The 16,929-nt window shown below is 40.4% G+C and overlaps 1 protein-coding gene across 1 annotated transcript; it reads right to left on the bottom strand.

Moving 5' to 3' along the window:
* Positions 1–8,263: 8,263 nt before the first annotated feature.
* On the bottom strand, positions 8,264–10,601 carry LOC133928587 (transcription factor MYBS3-like). The gene is made up of 3 exons (XM_062374995.1): positions 10,065–10,601; positions 9,226–9,422; positions 8,264–9,138 (listed from the first exon to the last, which is right to left on the bottom strand). The coding sequence occupies exons 1-3, from the start codon at positions 10,429–10,431 to the stop codon at positions 8,800–8,802; spliced, it is 903 nt and encodes a 300-aa protein (XP_062230979.1). The 5' UTR covers positions 10,432–10,601; the 3' UTR covers positions 8,264–8,799.
* Between the last annotated feature and the right edge of the window lie 6,328 nt (positions 10,602–16,929).

The following is a 16,929-nucleotide window of genomic DNA, read 5'->3' on the forward strand; positions in this document are numbered from 1 at the left end:
GCAGGATAGTAGTGATTTTCGTACTTTAAGTCACCTAAGGATTTATGAGCACCCAAATGAGCCATAGACCAAGTGCTTCCATGGCTACAATTGTGTCATTCAGATGTACAATGGGAGCTTTCATGGGGGAGTTCATTATTTTGATGTCCTCTTGGTAGGGTTAGAATTATTTCACCGTCACCATCCGTATCCTTATTTGAAAACATTGTACATTGTGACATCCACATTTTTGCAGGCTTTCGACGATGAGCTCGACAACTGCTAGTACAAGAAATAGGTCGATATTTCTGTTCTGCAGCATATTTAATATGTTTTTATGCCATCGTACGTTAGGTTGATGTAACACCCTAAATTTCAAATTTGCAAGTTTCTAAAATTGGCTATATTTTAGTTAGAGGTTGAATTAAATAGCCTAGGTTTAAAATCAAATTTATAAAACTAAATTCTATATGAACATAGGGTATATTTGATTTATATGCATTTTTGCTGAGTATAGGCACGTAGGGTTTTTTTAAGTTTATTTGGCTTTGTTTGAGTTGATTTTGCTTTGAATTCAAATTTCAAATGATTTAGAAAAGGAAATGAAATCGAAAAAAAATAAAACTCTTCCCGAGCCGCTTCCTCTCCCTTTCAGCCTGCCCAGCTAGTGGGCCTGGCCTGCTCAGCTCGCTCTTCCCCTCTCTCCCCAACCAAGCCGAGCCGACGTCCTCCCCTCCATTTCCTGCTCGGCCCAAGCCAACGCCGTAGCCTGCACTATTCTGCTACCACTATGTGGGACCCACTAGTCAGACTCGTCGTCTCTGAGTCGAACTCAGCTGGCCACCGTGTACGACTGGGATTTCCACCATCACCCTAAAGTCCTAGCATGACCTCAGCCTCCCAAGCCGCCTATATATGTGCCCCGCCCCCTCCTCGACCTTTTCCCCAAGACAAGTCGCCGAGTTCTAGCGCAAATTGCAGAGATCGAGTTCGCTGCCATTGCCATTGCCGCCGCCCTCTATCGAGTTCGCTGTCATGCCATTCCAGAGCCTCGCGCTACTGTCCAAGCCCACTAGAAGAACCTCCTGTGACCGCTGAAGCTCATGCCGCCATCGCCTTCGTCGATCGACTGCCAGAACCACTGTCCTGATGAGATCTGAGCTGCTCCGCCACCTTTCCTATCGCCGACGCTCTTCCTGTGCCATGCTGCCGCGGTAAGATCCTAGATTGACTCCCCATACGCTTCTCGTCATGTTCCTCCACTCACTGTCGTCGTCAGCAAGCCAGAGTGTTGTTCCGTTGACCATCCAGCGAGTGCACCGCCATGATTCCCTTGGCTCCGCCGTGTTCCCCTACTCTGGTCCATGGTTCATGTCACCGATCGCCGGTCAGTAACCGAGCTCCAACAGTTACCGAAAAGTCACGATAACCACTCGAAATTTGAATAAAATTCAAACAAAATTTATTTGATAAAATTTAAAATTTGGGGAAAAATTCGTGAAATTGACCTCTCGGTAACCGGTAGAATTGGACCGGTTACCGAGTGGTTTTCTTGATTTATCGAGCGGGTTTCCCGAATTTTCCGCATTGTTGGTAACCGCTGGTTTTGTCGGTAACCGCTCAATTTTCTCGATTTATCGAGCGGTTTTCTCGATTTTCATTGAAGTTCAACAAAAATCCTAAAAATTATCTCAATCTTGTAAAATCAATAACTAATTCATCTGAGCTTCAAATCAAATGAAACAAATATTGTTGGTTTCCTTGTAACATGATCTACATGATAAAATTATTTATACTCATAAAAATTTCAAAATTTTCTATGAGAAAATGTATTTGTTAAACCAAGTTAAATGCATAGTTTACTCTTTGCTAATCAAAAAATCATGAAACTAATTTTGTTAGTCTTCTTACATGATCCTATGTCTTTTAAAAATACATGAACTCATGAATTAGTTATTGTAACTTGCAAGATTGTGTAAATGTGTTGCGACTGGATTAATTTATAACTGACCCATCACACCTATCATATTAGTGAAACCACTTTTATTAGTTTATTTATATTATTGTTTACGTAGGAAAAATAATAGTAGACATGAAAAGTTAATGACAGTGTTGTTTCTTAACATATTCACTTTATGCTTGCGAACTTTGGAAAAATCATAGAGAAATTAATAAAACTCTAAATAAAGTGAAATTAATTTTAAAGATCCTCTTAAGATACATTCTACACAAGAAAAATATGTGTTTGCATGTTAAGCTTTTCCTTAACCTGAGTTAATAACTGAGTCGCACGCTTCAACTGTTTTCATTTTTTTCAAACTTCATCCCTACAGAATATGATGCAAATGACATTATTTTTGAAATGTTTTTTCATAGACTTCTTAGAATTGTGTCTAGTTTTTTTAGGATTTGTTTTGAATTTTTTGAATTTTTTATTTTTTTCGAATTTTTTGAATTCAAATTCGATTACCGTTCCGTTTTTTAAACCGAGCCAGACCGAGATGTCCGGTTATCACGCATTTTTGTCGATTACCGACGAATTTTTAACCCTACTCCGACCATCCCCTTCGTTGTGCACCGTCGGATCTATTCTCTGTGGTCCAGATTAGATCTGTCCCGTAACCCTTCGGTAGCCAACCAGAACGTAACACGCGTCGATCCTTAATCCCAGTCAGCGCTTTAGCCCATTCACCTGTCACATGTGCGCCACCTCAGCCTATCTAGTCTGCATGACAACCCAGTCAAGCCCGTTCAGCAGCCACGCAATAAATCAATGTTTTTTAATATAAAAAATAATTCCAAATATTCCTAGAAATTGGTAATTTTGCAAATAAGCCTCTGGAATATCTTGTTTTCACAAAAGAGCCCCTATCCTTTTACACTTCATCACCTAAACTTTTCTATAATTATAAATAGGTCCCTTTATTTTTACAAAAAGGTCCCTAAATTTTCTGTTTATTTCAGATGAAGTTCATTTCTTTCTCAGATTAAACCCTAAACTTGTTTTTAGTGTAACTTTATCATTCTAGCTTCGTTTTAAGTGATTCTTGTGCTGTTGGATTCATTTTTCGAAGCTCTATCTTTTTAGATAGGTTTTTCCTTATTGTTATTTTATTTTGTGTACTGTTTTTAGTGTGTTTGTTTGTGTGCTTTACCAGTAATTGTGCGATTAGACAACAACGCCCTGAATTAGTTTGAGGAACGTTAAGACCAAGAGCTAGAGTACATTGAGTAGCAGTAAGGAGAAGGCAAGTATCCTTGATAATCTTGAACTTATGTTTTAAATGTTTTACTTTACAAAATTGTATTTAGTGCCTATCAACTTGATGGGTAATCACCTATGTTAGGGTTTACCTAGTTCTTCCTTTACATTCCTTGAAGCCTAAGTGGTAGTTGATATGAGTCCCTTAGGTAGATTTGCTTAGCTATGTTTTTGGGATGTTGGGAAGTGTCATATACAAGTTTAGTGGACATATGAAACGGTGATGATGAACTTGTTTTAGTAATATGGAACCCTAGGACTTGGGTAAGGAATTGGTTTGATAATGGTGGTTCATGTGATGGGCTTATGGATCGTTCCAAGAAAATATGTTAGGTTTTGTTGGTTATTTCCCTATTGGATAGTATTTGCCCAAGTGTCACATACAAGAACCGGTTCGAGGAGCGACAACCCAAAAAATACCGTTCAAACATGAGGCAGATATGGTTAAGACTTAGCATATCAGTTAGACATATGGCTGGCATTCATTAGGGTACCAGGACCTAATTAATGGACCATGGTTCATAGTGATCTCCTGACGACACACCACTGGAGTGTGTTAAGTGTTCTGCAAACACGGAAACATGGGTATCACGACTCATGGCTAAAAGTTGGATAACCTATGTATAGTGTAAAATTGTTATAACAGTTGTGCCCTCTGTTATGGGAGACTTGGATCCTCTCTTGATTAGATGGTTATGGTATAATACATGTGGTACTAGTTGGTTATGGTTTATGGGATGGTTAGTTGTCAGATTGTTGGGTTATATTCACTTAAAAACTGCTAATGCTTTTGAATTACATTGTCGTTTTCTTTACTTGCACTTATGCAAATATACCATGTGTTAGCTTATTCTTGTTGTAAGCCTATATATCATATCTTTATTACACTTGCTGAGTACTCCATGTGCTCAGTGGAAGACTTTGAAGATTTCCATGACGACGACCTGGTGTTCTAGGAGCGTGTCTTCTGATCGGTGCCTGTGGAATTGCTATGTCGCCAATGCTTCTGTTTCGCTGTCATCGTTTAGTTGCTGTCGTTTAGCTAATAGGTTGTTTAGGTGAAGTCTTTAATGTAAGAGTTAAACAGTTGTAAGTTAAAAGTATTATTTTTATTACTTCACCTGTGATGTCCTTATGTGTGTTGAACTTCCTCGGCACACATAAGCTGCACTTAGTTTTGTCTGTTAAAACGGTATGACAGAGGTGGTATCACGGCTATACTGACTGTAGGACCGTAAGCCTAGATAGAGTAGTCGTTCTAAGGTTTTCCCTAGTTCGTCTAAACGCATAGGAGCTTTTCATTAGTTCTCATACTTGTCTCTTGCTATCTTTAAGGTTAGTTCTTATATCCTATCTTTTCTTTTATAGATGGTTCACCAGCTGCTCACCGCTCGCAAGTCAACTAGAGGACGTCCACCCATTCTTCAACATGTTCCAACTTAAGAGGAGATTGATCATCCCACCTTCTGCAACATGGATCCTGTTCTCGACGTCTACGAGAGTGATGGTCTTCACACTGGGCACCTTCCTCGCCTACTGTGGGGAATACTTTCTGGAGTTGGACATATGCAGAAGCTGATCTACAGGGGAATTAAGAAGCAATACTCTGGATATGTAGAATGGAAGGTAGAAGTCACCATCTACGACTACGAGCAAAGAGAAGATGAAAGAATGGATGTTCGTCGAGTTGTGGGAATTCACTCAGCAATGACCCCAAGAGCAACCTGCACTGCCGCTATTCGAGATGTAGCACGTCAAGCCATATCCCATGTTCGAGACCAATACAACAGCAAGATGGTCGACTCTTCTTATGCATACTGTCCCTGAAGAACTTGTGGGAGTGATGAACCGTGTGTGAAGCACCCTTTTGGTGAAAGCCCCAAGCTACGTGAACAAGTTACGCTCACTATGGCCTTGGAAGATGAATTGGACTACACCGTATGGAATTTGGGAGAGGTTCTCGCCCTATGGTGTTATTTGATTATTCTCTAGTATATACCACTGTTGATCGGAATCGCGTTTGCAGAACCGGAGGATTTCGTAGAGAACCCAGAGGATCCTGACTTCAACCAAGGGTTAGAATAAGACTTTGGAGAAAGCAAGTCCTATCTCCTTGATTATTTAAGCCCATGTTTTCAAAAATCTAAATTGATCAACTTAAAACATGATTTATTATCGCACGTGCTATGTATTATGTTATTTTAACTGTCTACAGTAGTTAAATCTTACCAAACAATTGCCATTTCTTAAATGTCTTACCTAGAATACATAGGACCTTAGGATGTACCTGTCATTATCTATACTAATGTTGGACAACACCGTGATATCTAGCATGCTTAGGGTGAAATACATCTCTGTGGAGATGTTGCTTCACTATTTAATCGATTCAACCCATGACATAAATCTTTGGTGATTGTGGAATCCTTGATGTCATGTGGGATATGGTGGGTGGTGTGCAAAATAGGTGAAAGCTGTTTTAGCAGGGGCAAATAGAGTAGTCATCTGGTAGAGGATGCTCTTGGGGGCGTAAGTTACCTTTGTAATATTCATTGCCAACTGAAAATGCCTGCCCCAGATGTATAAGTACTGAATCATTGCGTCATCATGCTAAGCCACCCTAGTGTAACCATGTGTCCTGTATAGGTAGGACTTGATCTCACACCTCATTAGCCGAGCTTAGAACCCACCCAGGAGGTAGGGGTACAATGGAACTCAGGAAAAGACTTCTTACTGTGCACAGTACGAGAGCTAGTTGGTGACATTGCAATGGATGTCCAGCCACGATTAGTCCAATGCTCCTGACCCCTATTTTTTTTCGTGGGTGGACCGTATAACAATATGCTCGATAGGTACGAGATCTCGATAAGATTCGCTCCTTTGCTTGCAATAGTTGTAGGTTGAGCATATCGCGTGGGTACAGTGTACAACCTCTGCAGTGTGTAAACCTATTCGAATAGCCGTGTCTATGGTCATGGATATGCACAGCAATGACCTCACTTGGTTAGACTAGGGGCATGTGTGTCTTTGATGAGTGAGTGTGTAGACTAGATATGTATGTGATGAGGTTGCTGCCTCAGTCCGTTGAGAGCTATATGATACTAGAGGTACACTAGACAAAATAACAAGGACTATAGAGCGAAGTGTAGGCCCTTTCAGGACCGAAACCCCCAGATATACTTGTTATCTTGTTTACACAGTTTTCAAAGTTAATAGTAGATAATACAACTGAATATCTGCATAAAACTGTATTATGTTTCAAACTAAACTGTAAAGCCTTATTTTTGAGATATTCTGTTTGTATCTATCAACACCTTAAAGTAGTATAGAACTTGTTGGGCACATTCTGTACTCATTCTTACTATCATTCAGATGAGGAAACAGATGTCGACTTTTCTGGAGAAGAAAGCGCGGATGAGTAGATTAGTGGTCGCGTTCGCATCTTAGCTACCTGTGGCTTTGTGTTTTTGTTATGCTGTGTTTTTGTTGGCTTGTTGGCGAAGGCTTGTAATACGTTATGGTTTAAGATATTTGTATTGTTGTAACCTATATTTTTATATACATTGTATAACTGGGATGTCATAATTATTATATTATATGTATCAGTTATTTGATCTAGAGATTGACATAAGAGACATGCGAGATTGCAAGAATGGGGTCTCAGAAATTCAATATCTTTAGTTACAGACCTAGACAATTAATACATCACCGATACTGCTTATTCATAGTATTGTTATATGCACATGACTCCATAGCCATACCTGACTAGACTTTCTCGTGATCTGCCCTAAACTTGTTCCGTTCCATTGTCGCCTCAATCGTCAGTGGCCACTTCCATGGCCATCCTTTGCTCCCCACAACCCCTGTCACGTGCACATCCATTGTTATTTCACTGTTGACATGAAATCTACCATACCCATGTACATGTACTGAAATAGAAAAGGATAAATTCTACCGAGAAAAGTCAAAAAGGTAGAAACAGATAAAAGTACTTTTTAGTAACATTTGTCTTTATTGTTTCTCCTCATATGCATAATCTTTATGTTCGATTTTTTAGGATACTTGATTACATCATCGCCTAGCCAAAATAGTTTTTTCAAAACTTTTCCTAACCACTTGTGGAGTGGTAGCACACGAAGAGGCGGCAACACTGGTATGTTATCATTAACAAAGTCATTATTCGGTTGATGACAATCCTTCTTTATATGGTTACATGTTTGGGAGGCTCGTATTCTCTTATTTCAAGAGGTGCAAATTGATGACTTTATAAATTATATAAATTTCGAGGCGTTATATCTGCCATTTGCTATGAACACCAGAGGCGGTCATATATAACTCCGAACCCAGGTAGGTAGGAAGGTTATGGCGCTATGCTCGAACCACTTCCTTTAATGAATCCTTAGTAGCAGTGAAATCTTCAGTGATGTTATTGTTCCTACATGCGTGGACATCCTTTCCCAATCATTCAGAATCATATCCTCCTAACATGAATGGATCAAAAGATATTATTGCAGTGCAGCAGCTCTGGTTTCTTTCTCACTCACATAATGGAATAAGTATCACTTTGATCACCTTGTCTCGCTAGGGCCCCAACGCAATCCAGTCCTGCATGTGCTTTGTAGATTTGTACGATAAACAATGTTTTTATCCTAATCTTCTCCTTGATGCTTCCTTTCCATACCTTCATAATGGCACCATTGTTTAGTGTCAAACATGCATTCTTTATTAGGTCAGGAGCCTGATCATGGTCAGGCCAATTAAAGAGGAATATGTCCCCTCAACTCGCATCGCATCGATCCAAAGACAAATGTTTCCTTGCTTCTTTACGCAAGTAATCCGTGACCGCCATCTATTAAATTGATACTTGAAAAGGAACTTTCAGATGTTTCACCCAAATCTCATCCGATCTCCGATGAAAATGACAGGCCTGATTAGCATGTAAACAACACCACTGTTACATTTGCAGTCAGTTAGGTGTATCATGTATATGCTAGTGGGTAGTCAGTGTCAGAGAGAGATGATAACTAAGCAGAGCAATGATTGATAGATCTTTATTGGTACTACACAACTGGTAAACATCACATGAACATGTGGAACAAATTTAGATGGCTTGCAAATTGGCTCCATGCATTCAGGGCTAAGGTAATCTACAAGGACATGATCATGTTTGTGTGCAGTGGTGGTGGTTTTCCTGTCCTTATCAGTGGCCAATGCAGGTGCCAACTGAATATTATGAGCTCATCATTCAACTTCTGCAGGCTCTGAAAGAAATACATACAATCAACAACCACTTTGCCATGCCTTTGTTTCAATATAAAGCTAAGGTGATAGCAAAATATGATAAGATATATATAAGCCATTCTTTCTCTTCTCTCTTTTTTTTGTTTTTGTTTTTTTTTTGTTTTCAGTGTGCATGGCTTATCTTTTTGTTTTCAGTGTGCATGGCTTATCAGGCTAGTTTACAACTTTACAAGCTGCTTTCTGCTCGTGTTACATGATCTTCTACACATCTTTTTCTAGTCCCTTCCCCTCTTTCTGACGAGCACACAGATTGAAGACGATCAGGTAACCCTGATAGTGCCGAAAAAAGGCGTGCTCTGCGATGGGCGGGGCTGATTGGATAACTTGGATGTCGACATCTTCAGCTCCAGATCAGGCATCTGGAGTTGCACCTGAGGCTTTGCCATCAGGTTCAGGGAAGAAGGGGATTGAAACTGTGATGCACCATCACCATCACCACCACCACCACATGGAGATGTGCTGCTCATCAGGTTCAGGCATGGAGGCAGCAGCACAGCTTCCTCCTTCGTCGTTACGTCCACAACAAGCGGCAGGCTGGGGAATTGCAGTCCAGATACTGATGTTGTCCTGGCCATTGCTGCCTTTTTGGCACCTCCAACCTGAGGAGTGTGCACATGACAGGTTACGTTTCATGACACATTGTCATGGAACAGGAACAAGTGGGAACTCGGCTATGTTTCAGTTACCGCATCAAAGAGGGTGGACCTCCTCTTCTTCTTTGTGAGGCTATTCTGACTCAGGAAGTACTTCTGGGCATGGCTGGCTACCTGCGTCGGGGTCCGTGTCGTGACGAAGTGTCGGGAAATGCCTCGCCAGTTGCCTTTCCCGAGCTTGTCGAGGCCAGCGAGGAATCTACGTTGCTCTTCCTCGGTCCATGGGACTCCTGAGACGGTCAGTTTATACAGGAGTTACAGAAGATGAAATTGTTCATCTTGAAATGTCAAACAGCTACTAAGATGTACTGATATGTTATGTGAGCAAACAGTAACCGTATGCGTGAATAGTAACCGCGTATGTGAACAATAAACCTGTACGTGAACAGTAATCATGCAAGAGAAGAATTAATCTAAGTCACTTTCAATATTGTAAGTCTCCCCAAGTTATAGTGTAGTCCCTCTCCCCCTAATGATCTTGGATCCTAACAGATCATTCCGGACTTAAATATTCATCTGTTGAAACAAGCTGACAACGAAAACATCTTATCATTAATCACTTGATAAGTGCACAATTCGACCAAGTATTAGTCATCTGATAACTGTAATCGACCGAACATACTGTCCTAAACTTAAAATTAATCCATCACTCCTTGCAAGAAATTATGACAAGTAACAGAAGCTGCAAACTCTGAAACGAGAATCAGAGTCACAATAAATTCATCCTTGTGGTTGTAACTGGTACTGTTGAGATAAAGAAACTCAGAAACAAAATCGGATCATAACAAATCAACTGAAGTAAGCATGCAACTTGCCCTGTTCCATCAGACTAGAGAGTGTTCAAGAACCGCATTAGATTGTTTCAGTCTCACCTTTCTTCCTCTCCGGAACCCTGCCCATGAGGCCATCCAGCATATGCCCACCGGATACCCTCTCGGCGCTCTCCTCTATTGGGACAAGCGAAGACGAAGACGACGACTCCGAAGGCGACATGTTCGAGGCGGCAGCAGCAGCAGGAACTCCATAGTATGTAGCTGGTGACAGGCACTCCATGCTGAAGCACTTATTCAGAGGAGAAGAGCCTACCTGCAGCTGCACCCCAAACAGCCTCAAGCCACCACGACTAGTACTTGTGCTGCTGTTGCTGCCTATGCTAATGCTGTTCTCATGATCTCTGTAACCACTACAAGTTCTAGAGTTGTGGCCATTGTTTCCACAACTGGAGCATTTCCTTGCCATGCCCAATTGTGATAGTTGGAGGAGCAAGCCAAAACAGAGAAACAACTTCCGTGTGGCTAGATAAGATATTGTAGGGTGTTGTAGCTAGGGGCTTAATAAAGGAAGAAGAATGGCAAGGGCTATTTAGGAAATAATAAAAAATTCCTGTGTGATGGAAGGGAACGTGTATACTACCATCATCTTCTTTGATGGTTTCTAGTAGCTAGGGGCTTAATAAAGGAAGAAGAATGGCAAGGGCTATTTAGGAAATAATAAAAATTCCTGTGTGATAGAAGGGAACGTGTATACTAGCATCATCTTTTTTGATGGTTTGTAGCATATAGCTGCATTTAGAATCCACAGGAATATGTTGAGTCTCTGCCACTATTACCTGATGGAACTTTCAGTATACAGCATATAGATCTATACTTCGCATATGATTAGAATGTTTAGTTCCTTAAGCTTTTCATGGATTGCGTTTCAATCAGAGAAGGTCATATGATTGCAACAGTATATTTTTTAGTTACATGCTGTAGGAATGAGATTGGCAACTAGAGAGGTTGAATAGTCACTCAACAATTTTTTTTTTGAAAGCGATGGTTTTCTCCCATTTGAATCATCCAACGCACCTCAAAACTCAAACGGAAATAAAATTAGAAATAAGTTTTAACAAAAGAAAATCAAGATAACATAACTCCACGGATGATATATGAACCATAGGTTCTATGGCACACAAAAGATCACAACTTGCAAAGAAAAAAACAGATGAATACTGAGCAACGAAACTCTCCATGTTGATTGTCTAGAGGCAAGGAAATTCAAGACCTCATCACATAAACGTGTGTATGCGAATTTTATTCCTCTATCAACAACAAGAATGACCTCACAAGGTGCTAAAATTTCAGCCCAAAAATCAAATCCGAAAATAAAAAAATATGCAAACTTGCAAGGGAAACAATAGAGGAAAACTAGAAAGATATGAGCACAATAATATGAAGAAAAATAAACTTCATTGCAGCAGAGATCAGCCCTATTTTAGGCAGATTACAAAGATTTGTTACACAAAGCTTTACCTAATACATAGGCTAACAACTCATCTTCCAATTATCTAAACCCTAGCACAAGGCTCTCATATGGATGGTATAAAGGGCACAAAATGGCTTGTTCATCTTCTCCTATAGTCCTATTTCTCTATTTATAAGTCTGGGAAACTTGACCCCTAAGTTTCCTAGATTTTTCCTAAAATACCCATCTCTTGTAGTAAGAACCTACCTACCATTGAGGGTATTTTTGTCTATTTTCTTCTCAGTTCATCGGACACCCTCAGCGCCATCACAACGTAGCTTCGCCTCGACGCAAGCTTCACGATGGAACCACGTACTCTTCCAGTCCTCTTATGATTTTGAGGCCAAACTACGAAACCCTAGCACGCTTCTCAAAGCATGACTCCCTACTTCCTTATACCTTAAGAAAGTGCTCTGAAGTCGATGTGTGTACTCCGTCTTACTATTCTGACTGCCGATTAGTGTCTCCCGCTCCTTATCCCTCGAGCCGCTTTATCACTTGCTATCTCCATCGCTTGACTTTGTTAACACGCTATCTCCATCGCTTGACTTTGTTAATACGCTATCTCCATCCACCTTCCATGCTTTGCTTGACCTCTACGTGTTCAGCTAGGATCACTCTTGACTTCACTTGACATCCTTAATCATTCGGCACCAAGCACTCCGCTTGGCACCAATCATCCTACCATTAACCGCTAAGTTGCATCCACACCTGTACATCATGAGACAAGCAAATACATATCTCTAACTCCAATTCTAGTTAGTTTATAATCAATATGCTCAAATAAAATCTTAAATCAATTCAAATCACATAAAAACTCATGCAAAACCAAAGGTCATCAAAACAAATAAATATTAATATCAATCACTCATCACAAGTAAACAAAGGCACATTTTAACTTAGTTTTTCAATCGCTCCCTTATGAGTGTAGACAACCCTCAAAGTATAAAGATTTTGGTCTGAAGAAACTAAAACAAGATAAGCTCATCTAAGTGACCAAAAACACGAGAAAAAGCAAAATATGTCACTTCACATAATAAAGGTTGCAAAAATTCTAAGAGAGGTAAAGACGAGCCATAAACCTCAAAAGGGTAAGAAAAACTAAAAAACCTAAAAACACATGCTCCTCCTTAATGATTGCACATTTTCTATTTTCCCCCTTTTACTTCTAGATAAATGCAATTTTCTCCCCTTTTATTGAATATTTGTACATAATATCTTTGGGCATATTTTCTCCTCTTTTGGTAATACAAACATCAAGGATACAAGACAATGCCAAAGATGTACAAATAAACTGTAAGTCTACAAAGCTTCACATATAGATCACAAAATACTTACAAGGACTAGAGATGTCAAAGCACTATAAGGAGTAAACAATATAACTCAAAGACGCACAAAGTGTTGACATGAGTTCATGTCACAAGCACCGGGAGTAAAGCAAGTTTTGATCATGTTGTTCAATTATCCAACAGATGTCACCATAAAAGCATTCACAGTTTCATGACCAGTGCAGAGATTAGAGCCACTGTATTCAATTCAATTTTAGCTCAAAACTTGATCATTCATTTTATTAACTCAACATGGGATTCAATATATGCAGTTTTTCACAAAGCCAAAATAAGTTGTGTCTTTGTGACACAAAAGAGCACATGCTTTCCTAAGGGTTAATCATGGGCTAAACATTTACATTGACCAAGGTCCAAGACCCCATCCGCTGAACTGAACAAATCAGCCTAGCACAAGTTTTTCATAGAACTAGCCCTAATTTAAGCATTAATCAAGCTAAAACAAATACTCCAGGGTGACAAGAGATTATGTTCATATTTTAAGTTTATTCTTAGAAAAAACAAACTTGCTCAACATATTTTATGCCATATTTTAATAAGAGCCTAAGTTTGCACAAGTTGTTATACATCCACTACACTTAGCACAAATTCACAACTAGTACAAGAAAGTGCAAAGAACATATAAGTGAAGCTCGCTAACTTGATTATCTTACAAAATGCTATGCAATGCAAACTCAATAAAAGTAAGATAGAGGCAACTTCTCCTCACACAATGCTATAGGGATGACACATACTAAGCTCTCCCCTCAGAAAAGTAAACCTTGTTGCATCTAGAGGCTTGGTAAAGATATCAACTAGCTGGTGGTGGGTATCTATGTAGCTCAACTCAATGTCTCCCTTCTCACTGTGGTCTCTCATGAAGTGGAATCTCACATCTTATGTTTGGTTCTAGAGTGTTGAATTGGATTATTGGCTAAGCTTATGGCAGTGGTGTTATCACACAAAAGATCTAATCCAAAATCCCTCAAAGTAGGAACCATTCACAAAATTTACGAGCAACAGCTACATATTCAGCTTTAGTAGTAGACTGCGCAATGCTAGACTGCTTGCGAGAAGACAAACACATAAGAGAAGTACCTAAGAAATGACAAGTATCAGAGATACTCTTCCTGTCAATTCCACAAACAACAAAATTCACATCCGGAAAGCCACGAAGAGGAAGCGAAGAGGATGCAGAAAACTAAAATCCATACTCGAGAGTGTGCTTGAGATACCTTAGAATGCGTTTCACCGCTTGGCAGTGAGACATTATGGTGAATCCTAGAAGCGAGCACACATGCATACGTCGAAGTGGATGTTGGGTCTTGTCACTGTCAGGTACAGGAGGGAGCCGATCATGCTCCTGTACTCCAACTGGTCCACCTCATCACCATCTTCATCTAGATTAAGCACAGTCGAGGTAGCCATCAGTGTCGTTAATGGCTTTGCATCGCTCATGTCGAACTTCTTTAGCAGATCCTTGTTGTACTTCGCCTGGTGGATGAAAGTGTCTTGCTTGCACTGTTTGATTTGAAGTCCAACGAAGAAGTTGAACTCACCCATCATTGACATCTCGTACTCCCTGCTCATAGTTTCTGTAAATTTATCCACAGGTGCATGAGAAGAGCCACAAAAAATGATATCATCCACGTAAATCTAAACAAGTAAGAAATCATTGTCATGTTAGAGAGTGAACAAAGTTTTATCAGTTGACCCCATCACATACCCATGCCCTAGCAAAAAATATATAAGCCTATCATACCAAGTTCTAGGTTCCTGCTTAAGCTCATACAAAGCTTTCTGAAGCTCGGGCGCAAGTGTGGTAGTAGGGAGTACTGGATCATCCTCGTCATCCCCAAAAACTGGAAGTTCGACATCTACAACGATGCTTTCGCTCATCTCCTGGTCACCTGCACACTCAAAGATAGGACTAGTACAAGGGGTTGATTCATGAAAGGTCACATCATAGGACTCTATGATGGTGTTAGTGTCAAGATTAAAGACCCTATAAAAATAACCATGGAGAGAATACCCTAAGAAAATACCATCAGAAGAACGCGACTTGAACTTGTCAAGATTGCCATGCTTTAGGATGAAGCACCGACACCCAAAAACTCTCAAATGCGAAACCTTCAGCTTCCTCCTAAAACACAACTCATAAGACGTCAAATTTAAGATTGAGTGCAAGAAAATTTGATTGGAGATGTAGCACGCCGTGCTAATAGCCTCAGCCCAAAACTTCCTAGGAGTCCTATGCTCATCAAGCATCGTCCCTGCAATCTCCACCAAAGTGTGATTCTTCCTCTCAACCATGCCCTTCTGCTGAGGAACGCGTGGGACAAAAAATTAATGCTCAATGCCATGCTTAATGTAGAAAGCATCAAAGAGATAGTTCTTGAACTCGATGCCATTATCACTACGAATTGCTTTCAAGACACCAGGTATTTCTTTGAACAATCTCAAAGCCAAGTTCTAAAAGTGTGAAAACATTTCATCCTTGCTCACAAAAAAGAAGATCCAAAAGTAGTGAGGGAAGTCATCAATAATGACAAGAACATACTACTCCCTGCTCGCTGAACCTAGGAACGACCAACAGTGTCCATATGGAGAAGTTCTCCCGTAGTTTAGTCATTATCAGATTGACTGGTGGGTGAGGAACAACAAACATCTTGCCATGCCGATAAGGAGAACAAACAAGGTTCTTCTCAAATTTGAGCTTGGACAATCCTTGATCAAACCTAGGGCACTCAAACGAGTAAGAAAATCAAAACTCATGGGCCCTAGTCTCCTATGCTACATCCAAAGCTCAGAAGAAGGCTATGCAATAAAACAACAAGAAGAACCGTTAGCTCCAAAAATTCTCCCAACTCTGGAAATTCGGCAAATCAAAGTGCCAAAAGAATCAAGAACTTGAGAAGTATCACGTTTGAAATGCAATTCGTAGTCCTCATCTAGCAACTGAGATACAAATGGAAGATTGTATCCCAGATGCTCCACCAAAGCCACATCTTTGAGAGTGAAACTCTCATTCACCCTTACCATACCTTTGGCCTTCACTCTTCCTTTTCGATCATCCTCGAAAGTGATGTACTCGTTCCACTTCATCGCGGTGAGGTTGAAGAACCATGATGCATCTCTAGTCATATGGCATGAACAACCAGAGTCGATGAGTCACTTGTCCTCCATGTCTCGACCTACCACCTACATATGAAAAGAATAGTAGGTGGATGGCTCAGTACTGGGGTTAGACAGAAATCCCTTGGGAATCTAATGCTGGATTGTCCACCCTGAAGCAATGAATGCAGATCAACACCAGCACGCTGGGGGTGAGAACCACGATAAGGAAAATATGGTCCACCAAAGCAATGGGACTCAATGCCTCTTACACGTGGACCAAAACCATGAGTCATGGTAAAATCCACGCTGGACAAAACCTCTGGAAGAAAACTGATGAGCGTCTAAGACTCGTAGGGGAGAACAAGAAAAAGGCTCATTTACACCAATATAGGGGCGGTATATGTCCCGGATACTCCACTCCCACTCACGCCGCTCATCTCTCCTACGACGAAAGCAAAACCCAACAAGGTAACCCTATCTCTAGCAGTAGGTGCAGTGGTAACATCTCTCAGGAACTCAAATACCGATCACTCTAAGCTCTCTCACTAGGGCTCTCACCTTAGGTTGTAGAGCTTTCTTGGGTTGTGGTGCTGGATTCTTCTTGGTAGGCTATGGTGTGGGTTTTTTCTTGATGGATTGTGGTGTGATATTGATTTTGGACTTCTCAACTTATAGGGTGCTAGGTGTGTTGAAAACACTCTTACTATCCCCATTGTAAGCAACCCTCTCAAATCCCAACTCAAGAGCTAAACCCGTCTTGTCAGCACACATCTTGATCTTTGCCAAGATCAAATTCCTTTTTTCCTTGCCCTCTAAGTACTTCTCTACTAAAGAAAGGAGATACTCATTCTCATCCAAGAGTTTTTAAACTTGCCCTCTAACCCAGCTAAGCTTGTCCTGAAAGACTATGCAAGTGGAATAGTTTGGTTGCACATCCTTCGAACACCCAACACTCACCAATGTAGATTCTATCTTTTTAAGGCACTTGTCTTTTAGTTCAACATCCTTTGCA

The sequence above is a fragment of the Phragmites australis genome, chromosome 9, assembly GCF_958298935.1.
Source record: "Phragmites australis chromosome 9, lpPhrAust1.1, whole genome shotgun sequence".
Lineage (NCBI taxonomy): Eukaryota > Viridiplantae > Streptophyta > Magnoliopsida > Poales > Poaceae > Phragmites > Phragmites australis.

What these genes read in the sequence shown, in the direction of transcription:
- LOC133928587 (XM_062374995.1), bottom strand. Translation starts at nt 10,431, where the DNA reads ATGGCAAGGAAATGCTCCAGTTGTGGAAACAATGGCCACAACTCTAGA. An exon ending in GGTTCCGGAGAGGAAGAAAG is followed by an intron (nt 9,423 to 10,064) that starts GTGAGACTGAAA and finishes TGACCGTCTCAG; the next exon opens with GAGTCCCATGGACCGAGGAA. An exon ending in GGTCCACCCTCTTTGATGCG is followed by an intron (nt 9,139 to 9,225) that starts GTAACTGAAACA and finishes CACACTCCTCAG; the next exon opens with GTTGGAGGTGCCAAAAAGGC.